Source organism: Branchiostoma floridae, unplaced genomic scaffold (genome assembly GCF_000003815.2).
Source record: "Branchiostoma floridae strain S238N-H82 unplaced genomic scaffold, Bfl_VNyyK Sc7u5tJ_1563, whole genome shotgun sequence".
Classification (NCBI taxonomy): Eukaryota; Metazoa; Chordata; class Leptocardii; order Amphioxiformes; family Branchiostomatidae; genus Branchiostoma; species Branchiostoma floridae.
In genome coordinates, this window is record NW_023365761.1 from 66,022 (window position 1) to 84,178 (window position 18,157).

The 18,157-nt window shown below is 42.7% G+C and overlaps 1 protein-coding gene across 4 annotated transcripts in view; it reads right to left on the reverse strand.

Annotated features, from left to right (window-relative positions):
• The window catches only part of LOC118408255 (DNA ligase 1-like), a 52,026-nt gene that overhangs the window by 9,909 nt on the left and 23,960 nt on the right, over nt 1-18,157 (reverse strand). For 2 of the 4 annotated variants that reach the window (XM_035808914.1, XM_035808913.1), the window contains exons 2-4: nt 17,435-17,518; nt 8,782-9,858; nt 2,490-2,579 (exon numbers count right to left, since the gene is read on the reverse strand). In XM_035808914.1, the coding sequence (XP_035664807.1) occupies nt 2,490-2,579; nt 8,782-9,858; nt 17,435-17,496 (1,229 nt within the window). In that variant the 5' untranslated portion in view covers nt 17,497-17,518. Of the gene's footprint in view, nt 1-2,489; nt 2,580-8,781; nt 9,859-13,296; nt 13,564-17,434; nt 17,519-18,157 lie in introns of those variants that run through there. The other 2 variants (XM_035808916.1, XM_035808915.1) reach the window with 2 other exon arrangements.

Consider the following 18,157-nt stretch of genomic DNA (forward strand, 5'->3'; position numbering starts at 1 on the left):
TATCTTCCAAAGTACCCCGCTAATCAAGCTTTGGAAGGTATTTTATAAACCGAAAGGAGAAAAATAGAACAGAGAGCTACACAAATGGTAGCTGAACAAACTTGCAGTAGAATATATGCAGGAGTTTTAGATATTTACTTTCAACGAAAGCTCGAAACATCGAATCTCCCTAAAACATGGAGGGATAAAAATGGCGCGTAAGGATGATGGAAAGCAGGTGCAGACGACAGAATAACGGACGATACCACCGTTGGCATAATGTTGTGTAAAGTGATTAACCCTCATCCGTAACTTATACCTACGTTGTATATACTGCTGTTACAATTTCTTCGGGCACGGGTTTGTAATAAATGCATGCTGAATATGGATATGATCATAGTGAATCTGATAAATTGTAGCATTTCATTTTTGTTTATATATTCTACGGGATAAGCCGAAGAAAACTTGGCACTAACGTCACATCAATTTTGTCTTGAAAAAATAAACATTTGCCTGTATTGGTATTCCCTGTCAGAAAAATGGTTGATCCCAATCGAACCAATCACGTCCAAGTTTCCGCCATCTTGATGAAAGGACGTACCTGACCGTGACCTTCAAAGGTCACCTCTAAGTTTGCCAAGCCTTGACGTGTGTTTTGGGTTCCCAACAATAACAACCCGTAAATTATGTCCAAATACAGCCACTTGGAACATGTGGAACATGACCAATTAGAGAGAAATTCAAAGAACGTGATTTTGTTGAAGGCGTGGTGGAAGAAAAGTGTAAACAGTCTAGGGTTTCAGGCCACGTTGGGGGTCAGTAGGGCTGTATGGTGGGCCTTTATGGATGAGTTTTTGTTCATCCGAGACAGCTTCATGGTCACTTCCAAGTAAACACGCCAGGGGGTAAACTTACAGTCGTTCCATCATCCACCCACGTTGGCTGAAAAGTAGGCCAAAGTACGCTATACAAAAGCTAGTTCACGGGCAAAATTCAGTCAAATAAGGCCACAGCAAGTACTAAATACATTTTGTGCATGACATGCGCGCTAGAGCAACAATTCTCGTCTGGATTTTGAAAAAAAAAGACTTTCCCCCCTCTGGCGATGGGCAACAAATCATAAGTACAGTTGTGGAAGGGTACTATTTTGGTAGCGTTTAGTGTAGTTGTGAAATTGTATGCTACAACATTAGTGTCAATTTTTTGTTGGCTGTGATACCATGTTCCCTAGTTTGAAAACGTAGGCATCTTCTTTTTTAGTACGGCTTTTTTTTTTGCACTCTCGCATTAGATTTTTCCCAAGCCTGCAGATGATGTCATCAATAACATTTACTTGATATGGCCTTATCTTACAAATTGTGCTCTGAAAACGTCAAATACAGTCAGTCATAGGCCTGCTATTACAAGTCAATACCACTCCAATTGCCTTGCATCACTTATTTCGAGAGGCTCTTTGTGGCACTTTTTAGCTGTAACGTTACATTTATCATAAGAAAACGACGAAAAGAAAATCATTTGAAAAACTGTACTTCTATGCTCAGTGTTGCATGTAAAGAAACATGTAAGACAAGCATGGCGGTTACGTCAGTACAAATCACACAAACCATTATCCAACAGACATCTTGACAGCCATTTTTGCGTAGCCAAATAAAGAGTCCCATTCATAGCCATCTCAATACAAAACTACCAGTGTGGACTTCTCCATTCAAAACGTTTGTTTGTACTCGTACCAACGACAAACGCGCACTAACAGAGATGTAACGGTCTTAAACATAGCTGATATAAAAGGTGACTTGTAATTGTATGAGTTTTTTCGTAATTGTGGGACACAGACAAGCTGTTGAAATTACCCGTATTTCGTAGGTAACTAGGTAGTGATTTGATTTTTCTTCTTGAATGTGTCGACATTTACGTAGACAGGACTTCTAAAGTTAGCGTAACGAAACGAAGTGTTGCCCCCCCCCCCACACACATACATACAAACAATATACATCTCCAAATATCCAACAAATAAATCTCTAAGAAACTATCACGTTATGTGTTTTTAAACCCATAAATGTCTAGAGACACGCCCACAGTATGGTACACTTATGAAGCACTGTGCCCTAACACTTGAACTTCATAAACATCCTCTCTAATGACTACCCTAGGGACGTTCTGACGTATGTAACACCAGATAGAGTTGACTGTAAGCAGGACACAGTATGTAGCCTGGAGTCCGGTCTTGTTAGGCTCTGTCGTCCGCTAGCTATCCCAAACTGGCTAACCCACAGTGACTGTATCGATCGGGCTAACGCAATTACATGACTGAATTGTAGTCTGGATGCCAGACTACTTCCAGGGCCTTCACAGGTCAGCTCCTCGGCTCCAGGGCCAACATGCCCCGACGAAAAAGTTACCAGAGTTCCCTTAAATAAGCTCTGACAGTCAATGAGCTGACCTGAGCTCTAAAGGCCCTGGAAACAGTCTGGCATCCAGGCTAGCTCCCAGTCTATATTATCGGTTCGTACCTGACAGACTTGAGCTGGTTGGTGGACCAAGAGGGGGCGGCCTTCGGCTGTGAAGCCTCCTCTTCATTCATTTCCTCCGATACGGATTTCCTGTGGCGGGAAAAAACATAACTGTAATGAGTAAAGACTAAATAGTTTTGGACTATCTTATCGCAGAATTTTTCTAATAAGGGGAGAGAGGTCATAATATTCGGTCCAACTCTATTTCCTTTCCTTGCTTTTGTGTAATCAAATACCATTCTAAGCTGGAACGAACTCCGTTTGTTTAAGTTATTTTATTGTGATTACACTATTTTATTGCATTGGTTTAATTACTCATTCTGTTACCACATTTTCATTATATCGTTCTGACACCCCCTGAATGTTTGAAATGGTATCGCCCGGTCTTTTCATTCATTTTGAAGTATAGTAAATACAGGTACAGAACGCACCTGTTCACTGTGATTACACTGTGAGAAACTTCCCACCTGACGTCATACAACCTGTGACATGCCTTATAAGGAATCCAATAGAGCTATCTCAATCTCCAAGCAGATGTCTGGTGTTTGGGCATTTTTTTCGTGCATACTATTCGCTCGTTTGTAGAATATGTATTCAGCTGCATCTAAACGATGTAGATATATACGGCACAGTAGTGTGGGCACACAATACTGACCAAGAAAACCACTCATATAATTGACAAATTCTGGTCTCTGGGACAGGTGGTGGTCACTATAGACAGGTTATCAATTATGATACTTGTGTCATTATGAAAAATTATATAAGGGATCAATGGCCAAGTGGTCCTTATATAGAGGTGGTCACCTGTACAGGTACACATATGAAGTTTCACTGCGGCTTGTCAAGCAACTGTATCATATAAAACTGACTCTTTTAATCTCCAAGCAGATTCTTCTATACGGTAGCATAAGATAGTATCAAAAGCTGCCAGAGGAATGAAGCCAGCCTAGGAGTGTGTTTGGCTACCGTGGCTAACGGCTGATGACTCCCTTTGGCCAGCTATACTCCTTACCCAGCTTAAGCTTTGATACTATCTTTAGCAACTGTTAAATCTGTCTGGGGATTAGACTCTATGACTTTAGCTTGTAAAAATCAGACGCGTTGCTCGTCCAACAAAATGAAAAGCTGCGATAAACGTCTATTTTAAATATACCCTTTGCGATAAAAGGTCTACAAAAGTACGAAAACTATCTCTGTCTCCTTTCTCTCGACACTTCCAACCAAGTTGTTTTACACGCGACCTTCGCTTGATACAAACATTCTAAGAGTTGTGTGAGATTGTGGACCACTAATATGGCAAATCTTTAAACACAGACGAGAGCCTTTATCATCTTGTGTCTAGTTTTACTGAAAACTACTAGGGAAAGTTCGTTTCTGATGGAAACATCACTTGTCGGTCACTTTTGGAAGAACGAATCAACGGCGTCGCTTTTGTGACTAACTTTCTCTCAGAGGTGGGAGGGCAGACATTTGTAGTTGTAGGACGTCTTGATTTCTGATGGAAACATTACTTGACTTTTGAAAGATGGAATTAACGGCGTCAATTTTGCAACCAACTTTCTCTCAGATGTGTGTGTGTGTGGGGGGGGGGGCAGAAATGTCTATTTTTATGTTGCTTTGTTGCAAATGATCCACTCTTCCAGAAAAATTAAACTTCAACTTAATTTTCATAATGAAACAAATCCAACTTTGTGGCGGATGTTGTGTCTTTGTTCAGCATTAGTCACATGGGAGGGGGGGCATGTCGTTTCAGTCCAATATCAACTCAAGTTCATGTGAGTAAAATGAACACTCCCTCAATAATCTGCCTTAAACTGACAGCTAACCCGTATGGTATTCCGCCATTTGGAAAGTAAACTTCCTTCATATCGTTACTCAAGTACCGCTGCTCTGAAAGATATGCCTAAATTGGGGTAACTCTAGTTAAACTATTTACTCTCTGGCGACCCTCTCCCCACGTATAGGCCTAAGAAAAAAATGTTGTGTTTCCTGTAACCCTAGCAAAAAATGACAACCCTAGACTTTTTGAGTAGCCTGGGTAACATCTGATTTCTACCGGGGCTCCTTGCACTCGCTGCCCTAAAAAGGAACAAGGAGCCCCGGTAGAAATCGGATGGTACCCATGCAGGCTACTTTTTTTAAGTTCGTTGCATACGATATATCTGACATCTCCGTTTTTATCATATTCTCTTTATTTCTAGTTGTACTAGAATTGTGATCACACAATATGATATTTAGAATACGATATTAAAGATTCCAGCGTTATGAATGAATGAAGACCTTTATTGTACAATTTTGCCCAACCGGGCTAAGTACAGGTCACAACAAATCAGGATATATACATACATAAAAGTGTCACAAATCTAGTCTAACACAAAAGTTCGGCATTTCAGTTTTACATCGATACAAAAGTATCTGACGTATCACTTCGGTGGCAGAATTCTTGAAGAAAATGGAAGCAACATATAACCCAACATCTGCTTGGAGATAACCAAATTAGCGCTAAACCAGCAAAGTCAATAGCAATTTTGACCTATTACACAATATTCCATGAAGATGTGGGGTATTTTATGAAATATTGCATTACCTATAAAACTGATTTGGTGTAAAAAAAAAAGTGCATCATCTTGCACATACGGGCATGCGACATGCCAAAATACATACGAATGCAGCAAAGGGATCGTGAGATACAGCTGCGAACACCAGAACATGACCAACAACAATGCTCCGTCAGGAGGTAACCCATCCCCTTCCCGGAGTTAAAAAGAGAATCCTCACCAATCAAAACCCACGTCTCCTTAGGGCCGTAACCAAAAACAATGCACTTCTTTGCCTGGGCCCTGCACCAAAACCCCTCCCACCTTTAGAGCTGACACGTTTCGTGCGGTAGTACAAAAGACACGTTGTTGAAATTCTCCCGCAAGATATACAAACCCTGCATTCTTGTTCTACTTCTTGAAAGGGTTTCAAGACGCTATTTTAAGACGCTGAGAGAAGAAATTGTGCAGGGCGAAGCCTGAGACGTGTTGACCAACCCTAAGACATCCCTCACAAAGATGGCGACCTCAAATATCAGATGACACTGACAAGACAATGATGTCATTTTTCTCGACGACTTGAAGTGAAGGTTTCAACAGGAAAAGAAGACAGGTGGATTTGATACGGAGTTTTCCACAGAAGGACTGAGACAAGAGGCCGACTGTCTCTAGGTATGGGAACGTCGTTTGTAAACATACACAGAACACTGACCATTAGGAGAAAACAACACGAACATACTGTGTGTGTCGGCTCAACGCTTACAGTTGCCTGACAGTTTACGACAAGGAGAAGCATTGTATAAAAGACGACAAAATACACAAAACGTGAACATAGCTGATCATTTAGTCATTAGCAGAAATTGGTGTTGTACAAAGACATGTACAGACAATACACCAGAGGAGTTGTCCGACAAAAAAATTATGTTGCAAACTGTGCCTTTTGGCCGATGTGCTATCAGCCTATTTTGCCAATTTATACTGTTTCCAGCGACATGTTGAGCCTGATAGAGGCTGAGCCAATAGTATAATTCATATAAATTTGATATACACTTTTATTTCTCGTCCCGGAAACAGCCCCGGCTGCCGATGCCCCGGTTTGGGAATGAGATCCAGGCATAACTGCTTAGTGACATGGTGTTTCGTTCAGAACTATTCGTCCTACCAGCGAGACAAAAACAGGGCGAACCCAGTTCATTACCGAAATTCCCTTTTTTGTACCAACTTTGTCCTATAGTCATTGTCCACAATAAACATCCCAAAAATAGAACTGTATATGACTTTCAGTTTTGTACTACTTTTGTGTAGCGAGTTTTTTTTTTTTCGAACATAGCACGATGAATAGGGTGGTACTATTCGGGGAATATATAACATTATTGAAAACAGATGTTAGTGAAGACTTAACCTGTACCAAACAGGAATATATCTTCAGTCGAATCTTAAGACAAGCCTTGACATCTTCCGCCTGTGCTGTAAGGAGGAAGACCTCCCAGGGGTGTACTTAAGACTGACAGTAGCCACGCATGTCTTAAGATGACTAATTTGCTGGACACAAGATGTGATCGACAGATATAGGGCATACGTCACAATTGAGTTGCAGAGTAGAGGACTCAAAGTGGTTAAGTAGGGCCTACTTCATATTCTTAAAAATCCATTTTTTCTTGACTTTTCTGTCCAGTGGAGACCTTTTACATGTTAGAAGGAACAGATAGGGTATATAAGCTTTCCCTGTTTGATAAAACTTTGTTTAGTCACCAGGACAGTTGATGTAAGGGCAGATGTGAGTTGTTGGGTGTTGCGGATGGATACAGGAGGAAGCCTGGGTCAAACGTAGGGTTTGTTTACTCTCCTTGGAGTTTGAGCTGTAAACAATCTGTTTTCATTACATTGGTGTGAAGTAGACTCTTGTATCTTTCTGCTGGAGAAGAATCTTTAAGATTGAAATATGGGTTAGCAATAGAGGTGTTTTTTTGTTGTTGAACCGGGCCAAGAAACCCGACTTGAAAAAAATCAGTTAACCGGATTTTGGACCGATTAGAAAATGAACAGATTATACTGGCAGGCGTTACGTTCACGTGTTTTGTGGCAAATACCAGTTCAAGAACAAAACAAGAGCTAAGTAGAACATAGTTGATACTCATTTTTACCAGGTTTCTACAGTTTTACGGTCTTAGTGTTGTTTACCTGACGATAGAATTTTAAAACTCCAGTAGAAGTCGGATACTCCATCAAACAAATTCCTTTATGGCGAAATGGACCCTAATTTTGAGTATTGCCCATTCACAAGTTTTCACAGACAATCAGGTCCAGGATCTGGACCTGATCCTCAAGTTGGGCCTGGACCGAACCTGAAATTTCTATACCAGTATCCACCCTTACTCCTAAGGCTAGCCCTTATCGCCAGATGCGCACCAAACCATAACATCTCCTCACCATACTGTGTACACAACAGCAGGTCCCTGCGCGTTTGGGAAACGAACCCGCAACCCCAAGGTGCGAAATGCGTCAACGGAATCGGAACAGACATCAACAGAAGGGGCACAGATATATTAGCGCACTTGTTCCAAATACATGCTGGACACATTGGGGTCTGTTTACAGATAGGTTGAACAGGGCAGGCGGACAATTATGTACACGAAACAGTTGTAGGAGGGACAGAAATAATCTCCAGGCAGATCAACCGGTGGCATAAGGAGTTTAGCTGACCAAGGAGTGCTCTGAGCCACTGGAACACTCCTTATGCCGCCGGTAGGTCTGCCTGGAGATTACATTAGGACAGAAACAAGGAAGAGCTAGCTAAAAAGCTTGCTACGAGTGTGGTGAATCCACACGTTTTTGTGGCACTACAAGCAGTCTCAGTCTATACATAGCATTTACTTTATAACACTTTATGATACGAAAAGGGCGCTTTTGTGAAAAAGAAGAAACAGGGAAATTTTGTTGCTCTTAAACTTGCATCAGGACATTATTTTCATCCTTACGAATGGAATTGAACCTTCGTGAACATTCTCATCAGCTTGGCAAGTCACTCATTAACACTCAATAATTCTTTGTACAGTTGCATAAAAAAATTGGTACTGTTGTTAAATTAAGAATTTGACATGTCTGTATCTTGTTTTCTATCTTGTTTTTATCAACAAAAATATTTTACAAATTTAAAGAAACAAAGCCCCAGGTTATTTTTATTTTGGTAAAGATGGCTATGTGCGAGTTTACATGGACGCAAAGTCGAACCTACCTTGCAAGACGTTATGCCGGCATGTTTCTCTTTTCTCGTTTAGGCTCAACACCAAGGCAAACCTGATCACCCAAACAGTCAGCGAGAGTATAGACAGAAGACACAGGAGAGGAATAAACATGTCGAGGAAATGCAATAAACCACGGCAAACAAGAAAGACGGGTAAAGGAGACATTGCAAGAACATCTTCAGCAATTTTTCTAGTCATGCTTGCAGCACATACATACATTTCGCAAACTTAGGGAAAGAGGCAAGCAACCAAGTTGACATGAGACAACAGCGTACAAAACATTATGCCTGTATAGCCAAAGTACGGAGCACTTTGACGGGTATTCTTAGCAAAACGGGCATGTTTTTGAAAAGGAAAGCAAGCAAGTTGAAACTACATGTATAGCATACGGAGAACGGACGAAAGTGTAGTCTGAGGAAAGTCAGATAAGCACCAATCAAAGACATTATCTGATTTCCATCCATATCCAAATATGGTAGTAACACCCATATAAGGAAGTGATGTACTTACTTGGTTTTCTTCAACTGCATGGACGCCCACTGTGGTTTCTCCTTCCTGACCACGCCCTCTTCTTCCTCCTCTACGTCTTCTTCTCCTCCCTCATGCTGCCCGTTCACTCCGTTCTCTTTTGGATGATCCATCACTCCATTTACCTTCCCATGATCCTCCTCTTCCTTTTCCATAGCAGGTGGTTCCGGTTCTGGCTCTGGTTCCGGTTCTGGTTCAGGTTCCGGTTCTGGTTCCACTTCTGGTTCAGGTTCAGGTTCTGGTTCTGGTTCAGGTTCAGGTTCAGGCTCCGGTTCGGGTTCTCGTTTTACCTCCTTGCGGTCCTCTCTCCCAGGGAACTTCCTACCGCGGCGAGGTGCCTCTTCTTCAACTGGATCCGGCTCTTCGTTTTCTTTGGTGTCGAGAATCTCTCTGGAACGGCGGCGACGGAAAGTGGATTCTTCCGGTGCCTTTTTCTCGTCGGCATCCAAAATCTCGCGAGATCTTCTGCGGTAAGAGGGCTCCTCGTCGTTAGTATTCTCGCGAGATTTGCGACTCGAAGTTTCGTCGTCATTGTCCAGAAGCTCACGTGACCGCCGGCGATATGACGGTACGTCATCGTCTTGGGCATCCAAAATCTCGCGAGATCTTCGGCGGAAGGAAGGTTCTTCCGTATCTTTCGACCCGAGGTCACGTGATCTGCGGCGGCTGGTGGTTGCCTCCTCGTCGATTGACCTTCTGCGGCGTGAGGAAGTGTAATCGTCTGTGTCACGATCACGTGACCGCCTCGTGATCTCTCGCGTGGAACTATCCTCTAGCAAATCACGCGATCTGCGCCTGCGCGAAAGGTAATCGGTTTCCCCGTTTTCTCCCGGTCCGGGTGAATCACGTGACTTTCGCGGCGACGACTCTGTATCCACGCTCGAATCCTTGGAGCTCAAAATATCGCGAGATCTCCTGGTACTTCTCGGAGCGACCTCCAGTTCCCGTGAGCCTCCCTTCTCCTCGAGCTCCCGCTCCCTGCGGCGGCGCTCCCGTCTCTCCCTGCGCGCCGCCTCCAGAGCGTCTTCCTCTTCCGCCATCGACGCCTGAGCCGCAAGTCTGTATGACACAAATAAAGGCAGAACTCATATTAGTAAAGCATCAATACATTTCACAATGCCGATTTGAAAACCATTTCAACAGCATCAGCTGGCCCATACAAGCCACTGTGGTGGCAGGTCAAGAGGCATTTAAAATATATATGACAATGTTAAAACTGCCCAAGAAGACCACTTAGGGGACTGATAAAATCTACATGTAGTCTATGTGGTTGGTGATCAGTAAAGACAAAATTCTTAATGGTTGTGTCAATGTGAAAAATTATCTTTAAGGGAAGACCAAAAATGTTATATTGTCCGGGTGGTCCTTATGTAGATGTGGTTACTTTTCACTTTATGAAGGTTGTCTCAAACTTGCGCTAAGCTATTGATCAGTTATTGAAAATTTGTTGTTAAATGAAACTGTGGTGATTCTTAACTAATCTCTAGGCAGATCTTCTAGTGGCGTAAGATAGTATCAAAGCTAGCTAAGGAGTACAGCTGGCCAAATGGAGTCATCAGACAGCCACTGTCAAACACTGTCCTATAGGCCGGCTTCACTCCTCTGCCATCTGCTTGGAGATTACTTCTTAACCCCTCCCCTCCCGTGCCCCTCCCCCTCTCATTACGTTTTGGAACGTCCCGGCGGATTGTGACAGCAACAAACGGAGCAACACAGTTGGCACCAAGCTCCGAGTGGCCCACGCTGACAGCAAACCTTTCAGCGGGGTGTGCTTACGTAGGCTTTGGCTCAACCACGGACAGAAAACACCTTCTTATCGACTCTAATCGCCTCGTAGGGGCTGAATGATGTCCAAACCCGCAATCTCAATATCAAGCGGCTGTGCTCGTGAAGAAATGCCGCGAATGTTTGCACGCAAATGTGACGCTAGTTTTAGTCTAATCCCATATTTTGGAGAAGAACGGTGAACCTCGTACTAAGAATTTAAGCATATTTTGGGCATATTTTGTCGAAATTAGTGACAGATCACTCAATCAAAATGGCTAAACTCGGGCATAAAACGACACATACCTTTATACATGCTGCTAAACGGCTTAAATGCCTCAAAACCCGTAAAATAAATATTTGACGACCAGATGCAAAATCTTGTCATAAGACCACAACGTTTTTGTTGATGTAAAAAGCAGATTACCTGAAGTGACTCCAGCACAAAAGGACACATGCCTTGTACACTTGCTAAACGCTTGTAAAGACCCAGCAAAGCGATATAACTAGTATTTTACAGTTTGACAGTAAATTTAAAGAGCAGCACAGAAACCCACACCTCCCTCCCACCCAGCCGATTGGATTTAACCACAAGCATCGTAACCTTTACAGACGTAAAGAACTCTGCAACTAGCCAGGGGCGCTAACAAACGGAAACGAGCTAGAAAATTCACTGCTCGAGAAAGACAGAAACAAATGCCACGGGCCTTCAATGCCGCTGTAAATAAACTGCCTCTAATTCGCGCGAGGACCTTCTGACTCGCTCCCAAATATTTCCAAGTTCATGTGTCAGCTTAGTACGGACCAGATGCTCGGCGGAATGAAGGGAAAGTTCTCTGAATGTTAGAACATGGCAGGCATCCGAGTTTCCACCCCCCCCCCCTAGTTTTGCACTCTCCAAGCAGAGGTTAGGCTCCGGTGTTTTTTTTTTCGTATTTTTTTAGGCTTTCTGTTTTGTACCGTTGTTTTAATGTTTCGCGGTCATAAAGAAAACGGTACAAAATAGAAAGCCCAATAACCAAGGGTAAGAAAACGTCAAAAAACAGATGGAGCCTAACTTCTGCTTGGAGAGTATCCCCATTAGAGCATAGTGAAAAATGAATTAAAGGAGACCTCGTTTAAGTGATTGCCAAAGTCTCAATCACAGATTTTTTCTCCAGCAAAACCAAACAAAATAATAAGATAAAATGGAAACGTTCAGACCCTACTTGATTTTTGGAACAAAAATTGTAAACAGAGTGGAACAAAATTTTCATGGATAGAGAAGTATTTTGAAGGATTTAGGTGACACCATACAAGTAGTAGGCTTCTTTGAAAGGAAAGGCCTGCCACTTGAGTCCAAAATTTAGGGGATAAACTACGTGATACGTTTCCATAGCAACACGAGCTCTGGACACCGTCAGATCCAATCGCCAGCATCTCTACGTGTTCTTCACTTGCTTACATTATCTGGTATTTGTCAGGCTTTTACATACAATAGATATGTGTAACATAGTAGGTAGGCAGCTACTACAGTAAGGTTTTAACTAATATAAAAGAACAGCAAAAATGGTTCAAGGAGATCTAGACCTGTCTGTCAACCTATGCTTTCAGAGGCGGAAGTGAGGCTGTCAAATATTGTTGTTAACATAATCAAACGAGGTAAAATATCATTATGATCAGGGTACGTACAAGTAGAGTAATAGAGTGGTTTCAAAAACGCTTCAAAGAACGACTACAAAGCCATTTTTCAAATCCGAAGCAAAGGAAATATAAAAGTGGCTTCAGAGGCGCTTCAAAAACCATCTAGCAAGCTGTTTTCGAATCAAAAGGACATATGTAACGTTATAAGACTGACTTCAAAAACACTTCAAAAACCTTCTAGAAGTAGGAAGTCATTTTTCCAAAACAAAAGGGGGATGTGGTTAATGTGCCCAGTTGAAACAGTTACTCTCTGCGTTCAAAGGGGTGAATTGTGATCAGCTTAGGTTCATATAGTTGATACCAAAAAGGGCGACGTTTGTTTGTGAGACTAGAAGATAGGAAGAGGGTAAGGGGGCCCGCACTCGCGCGCTCAGACGACATCTGACGACTCCCAGCCGGCGAGGCCGGACGCACGGAAGGCGTGGAGAAATGCGACGCTTACATGGCACACTTACAACAATTTACAAACAAGATATTCCTCCGCACATGACAGGAATTTGGCTTCCACTATAGGCACCAGGAACACATCAAAAACAGCCGCCGCCGAAATGAATTGTCGTTGCCACTTTTCAGTCTTACTCTTGAGGAGAGGGCTGGGGAAAATATGGCACAACTCATGTAGCCACTTTTCTTCGCTAAATTAACCCCAATTTGGCACGACTCGCAGACAAAACACGCAGTTATCTAAACCTTTTGGCTTCTAAGTAGCTAATTGAATAACTGAGCCAAAAGAAAGGTTTTGATCCAAAGCGGACACATCTCCTAGCCTGAGGGCTGGGGGGTCTTGACTGAGTCATATCCCATTGTGTTGCATCGGACGACATACTGGCGGCGATATTTACATGTATCTCTAACACGGTCAAAACAGGCAGCACTCGCGTTCCCACTTCAACATAACTTATCGTTCTAAGACTCCACAAACAAACTCCCTCCTTTACCCAAAACACTCCGCCAAATTATCAAGACTTTACACGGGTATTTGCGTTTACCTCGGTTAAAACAAGCGGATAGAACATGTATACGACAGGGAAAAGCCCAAGCAAAACAAACCTGTCCAGAGGCATGATAGAGCTACAGGTTCACAGCAACGCCTCGCCAAGAGCTTAGCTCACGTTTAATCGTCTTTCCAGAGATCTCGCTGCAAGTGCTCCGGTGGAAAGACCTTGCAAAGCGCCGAACAGGACTCAAGACACGAGCGGGCTTCCTTCAGTGTTCTCCCGTCTGAAAAACAGCCACCTTTCCCCGGCTAGCGCTCCGCACAACGCCTCGGCACAAGTTTACCGGAAAGTCTAGAAGACTGTTTGAACAAGGAGATTCCTGCGCTCGCCTCAAGAATTTTCTCCTGACATCACCACTGCCCAAATTTGGAAGTCAGACCCGGGAAGGACCATAAGGCGACATTGACAACGCTGGCTTGTATCCAAGCATTCCTCAGGACGAGAAAGTTTGTTTTAAGTCCTGTGCGATCATAGTTAGATACACCTGCTATCAAACGTACAAAGTTTAGCTGCAGGGAAGGGAAAACTCGCTGACTATGATGTCCTAGAGGGTGGGTTACCTCAGAAAAAACGTTTAAAGGTCCCAAGGGTCGTTACGGTTACAAGGACCACCTGTTTATCGTTTGTAAAACGGCTTCGGGGGTTGGTTAGGAAATTTACAAGCGAAATCTATAGGGAAGATAAAAGGGAGAACTGGAGGAACGAGCCCTAGTCATGGACCTGAAAGCTTGCAGCTTGAAGAATTCTGTAAAAAGTTCTCACGGGTGTATACTATATATGGTGCAAAACCAGAAGTTTGGAATTTTATCTATATTTTTGTCAGATCCTTTTTATGCCAATGGCTAGAATCGTTAACGTTCATATATTCACGCATATGATATACTAGAATGCCATATTAAGCTCATGGTTTCTGCCAAAGGAGTAGTTAAATAAACAATGGTGAAGAAATATAGATATGATTTTTGTAACGTATGGATTTTTTGGGTGTATTTCTAAATCCTTTAGGTCATTGTCCAATACGTTGATCTCCAGATACACAACAAACCATACATATCAATGGCCATGGCTGGGTTGATATATATACGTATACAGCATGTATTGATGAAAAGCACATTTTCTTATTTTGGACAGACAAGGCCGGCAAGGGTAATGTGGCACTACAGTCAATTTGATAAATTTTTTTCAACAGTGCCACATAAACAGAACAACAGGCTTCATGAGGTACAGCCTTTTTAGGTCGTTGGGGCAGTGGGTTGTTATCCACTGAGTGTAGGGCACGGTTTTGGAAAGCGGAACCCATCCCTCTCCTTCCACCACCTTTTACCTCCCCAACCGATGTCAGGTACCCAACTTTACACCTGAGTAAAGTGAGGAAAGTCGTGAAAGTGCATTTCCTAAGGGCACAAGATCGGTAGCATGACAAGATTCGAACCCAGGATTTGTGGAGTCTTGGCCAAACTCCCTGCGTTGAAGCCCCTGCAGTAAGATGGCTTTTTAGACATTGCTGAAAGGTGATATACAGAGTGTCCTTCTGATACACTTTCAAGAGTCAGAAGAGTAATGCCCGCCCATCTCTCACGTCTGACTTCGTTTCCTGAGTTTGTTTGCATCTGTACGCTGAGCGCTAGCCTGACCAAGTACGCATGCTCGCCATGTCAACAACCTACAAACCACTCGCTTGTTCTTTTTAGGGCAGAAGATCCTAAAATACTTCGGCGAGGGGGAGGATCAGGGTTTTTGTATGAAAACACTCGTTTGAAACTTCAGTAGATTCAACAATTTGTTACAGATGTACATGTACATGTAAGTGTTTAGGTCATCTGGTTTGGGTTCATTGAGAGCATTGCCGGCCCACAGACTGGCTGTACATTCTCTGAACTTCATCGTAGCACAGTTGAGTCAAGTTGTAACAGTTATGGTGTTTCATCGTTTGCCCCCCCCCCCCCCAAACCCAGACGTCTTGGATTAGAATCACTTAACATGCCACCGATGTTGTGCTCTTGAAAAAGGCACTTATACGACTTTCCTCATTCCCCAAGGTGTAAAAAATGGTATGTGGAGTAATAGTCGGTGGAAGGAGAGGGTTGGGCTCCGCCTTCCAATTCTGTGGCCCAGATGATGGATTCTCCTGTCGGCTGTCGACAGACACAGTGGGTAACAACCAACAGTTCTTACGGCCTCAAAAAGGCTATCGGACGAGCTTTAGTTGTTGTTTTTGTTACAAATCTTTACAACGGATTCCAGCTTTTGCCATGTGACAATTTCCGAAAATATTTTTTTTACAAATGTTTGCACACAAGCTCTATAAACCGTTATTGATGGATAATATGTTGATGACGGTTACATATCAAGGTAAAATAATATCCAAGGACAATTGGAAAATTTCACTTCAATAATGCCCGCCTCCCCCTCAAGGTCAAACGTGGTTGCCATAACGACAGAGAACAACAAATCGGTCAGACATGTCGCCATATCTGCAGTATCTGTGTCGGTATTTGGTGTGTCTGACTAGGGGTACGGTACGGCATATGTTGACAAGCCGCCGGAAGCCGCAAAGACTGAGACGGAAAGAAACTGGCACGAAACCACTGGTGCGGAATATCTGACCAACTTCTGTCTGAATCGCATGAACAAGGAACCGTTCTCACAGACATCACGTGATGTACACATAACGTTACGAATACCCCTTGTTTGTTTCTAAACAAAAGCTATATAAATAGAAAGTTGTAACTGGACTAAAATCGTTTTATGAAAAGGTGTCTAAAATTAAATGGTTGCAATTGAGGCGTCTCTTTCACACCTCCGAGTACGCATGTGCAGTGCCAGGAATTGTGGGTAATATATCAAAGGTAAAGACCTACATCACCCACAATTCCTGGCGATGCACCTGCGTACTCGAAAGTGTGAAGGAGCTTATTGCTAGCGACTTGACTTGGATTGTTCCATTCAGACCATTTGTTATCGATGTTAAATGTTTATGATTGTTACCGTGTGATCTGTACTAAGCTTAGTGGGGCAAAAATGTGCAATAGAGGTCTTCATTCATTCTATTCATCATCATCATCATCCGGGCGTGCTAGTTGCACAGATGGACATGACTCTCCCCCCATCCTTCCCTATCCTCCATAGCCTTGGCCAGATCTTCAGTCGAGCAGCCAGTATCTTCACAAGGTTGATGTAGATATGTTTTACGTGGTCTACCTCTGCTCGCATGACCATGTTTGGGAGTCCACAACAGAACGTCACTAATGATCTCATCTTTACTCCGCCATGCGTGACCAGCAAACCTCAGCCTTCTTTCTCGTATGACTAATATAATGAGATGACGGTGGTAGATCTCAATACAACAGTTTTTTTTTTTTGTAGGATGTGTTCTCCAAGAGATGTTAAGTTAAAAGCTGCCCGTAGCATCTTAGTGTAGTTGCCGTCCTATTCCTACTACGATTTATTTTCAGATTTTCTAGTATTGCAGGTCTTTGAACCTCGTCTACCAGATGTATTGTGTAAGAGTGGGTCTAAGGGTTAGCCAAACTTCACGGGTGGGGTTTTATTGCTGAGATTTACTCCTCCACTAGATCCCATGTTTTATGGAGATAATCCCCAAATTTGATAGTTCCGGGTAGGTTCAGGGTTATGGTCGGTCGGTGGCCGAGGGTTATCTTATTGAAACCACCGGTTGACTTTTCTTCTTGCAAAAGATTAGAGTTCAAATTTATCCAATACCAGTACCGTCTTTTAACACAGACGCGGCCTTTTACTAGGTGTTTTCTTGCACATTCTTAGCAAACATCCCCCTGCAGTTGAAGACTGTATTGGGCGAAGAGGGGACTTTTGAAACAAATCATCATCGGAATTTCAAAAGAAAACTGCACGCACCTCACAATATTCAAAGATTTTACACGTGGGCTGTCATGGTGATTGATAGAATGTTGAGGTTGAGGGTCCACAACATTGGTTTGTTGACCTTTGAACTAAAAAATACCAATGATGTTCACGCAAGGGCCGGGGATATTTAGTTTGGAAAACGTTAAAATTATGAACTTTTCATATTTACAAAACAGGAACGTTTCCATAACCAGATTTGCATAATTGAGATGCCCAAGGGCCATATGCTATATATCTTTTTGATAAAAATTGGAACTAACTGATTGTATTTTATATAGTATAGTAAAATCAAACATCATTCTCACCTTTCTTCTTCTCTGCGCTTGCGCCGTTCCTCTCGTCGGCGCGTCAACTCGTCAATGTCCATGGTGAGCTATCGTTCACGTGACCTGGAGAACGAGAATCGGCGAGAGTTTTGGTACAAGCAAAAAACTATAACATTCATAACCATCGCTAATTTCATACAAGCCACGTGCACCCACCCACACAAACAAACGCATAAAAACAATGAAGATCAAGAACATAACTTGCTCAGAATACACAAGATAGAAAACCTTATGTTCTACTGCAGTGCCAAGACAAGCCACAAGGGGGAGCAGGATCTAATTATCTCTTCGATAGGAGAAGACTTAAACCAGGTTCCGAAGTTCACGACAATCTATCGACAGGTTTTTTTTAGTTACGCCTTTTAAATTCATGCATACATACATGTGCGACCATAAAACATAAACTTCTAGGGGAAGGTAATAATTAAGTTATATTCCATATTTGTCACAAAGAACTAACAAGTAATATCATGCTAGGTGTAGGGGGAGGGGGGCAGAGCATATCCATTCCACTATCGTCTCTCTCGGGGTGTTTTTTGTTTATTTGTCTCGCTCTCAAAAACCATAAATACATGACAATGAATTATAAAAATAACATATTAGTGCAAGGGAGGGGTGTTGTTGGTGAGCTATCGTTCACGTGACATACAAAACGAGAATCGGCGAGACCTTTGGTACACGCTCAAAAACATGATGACCATC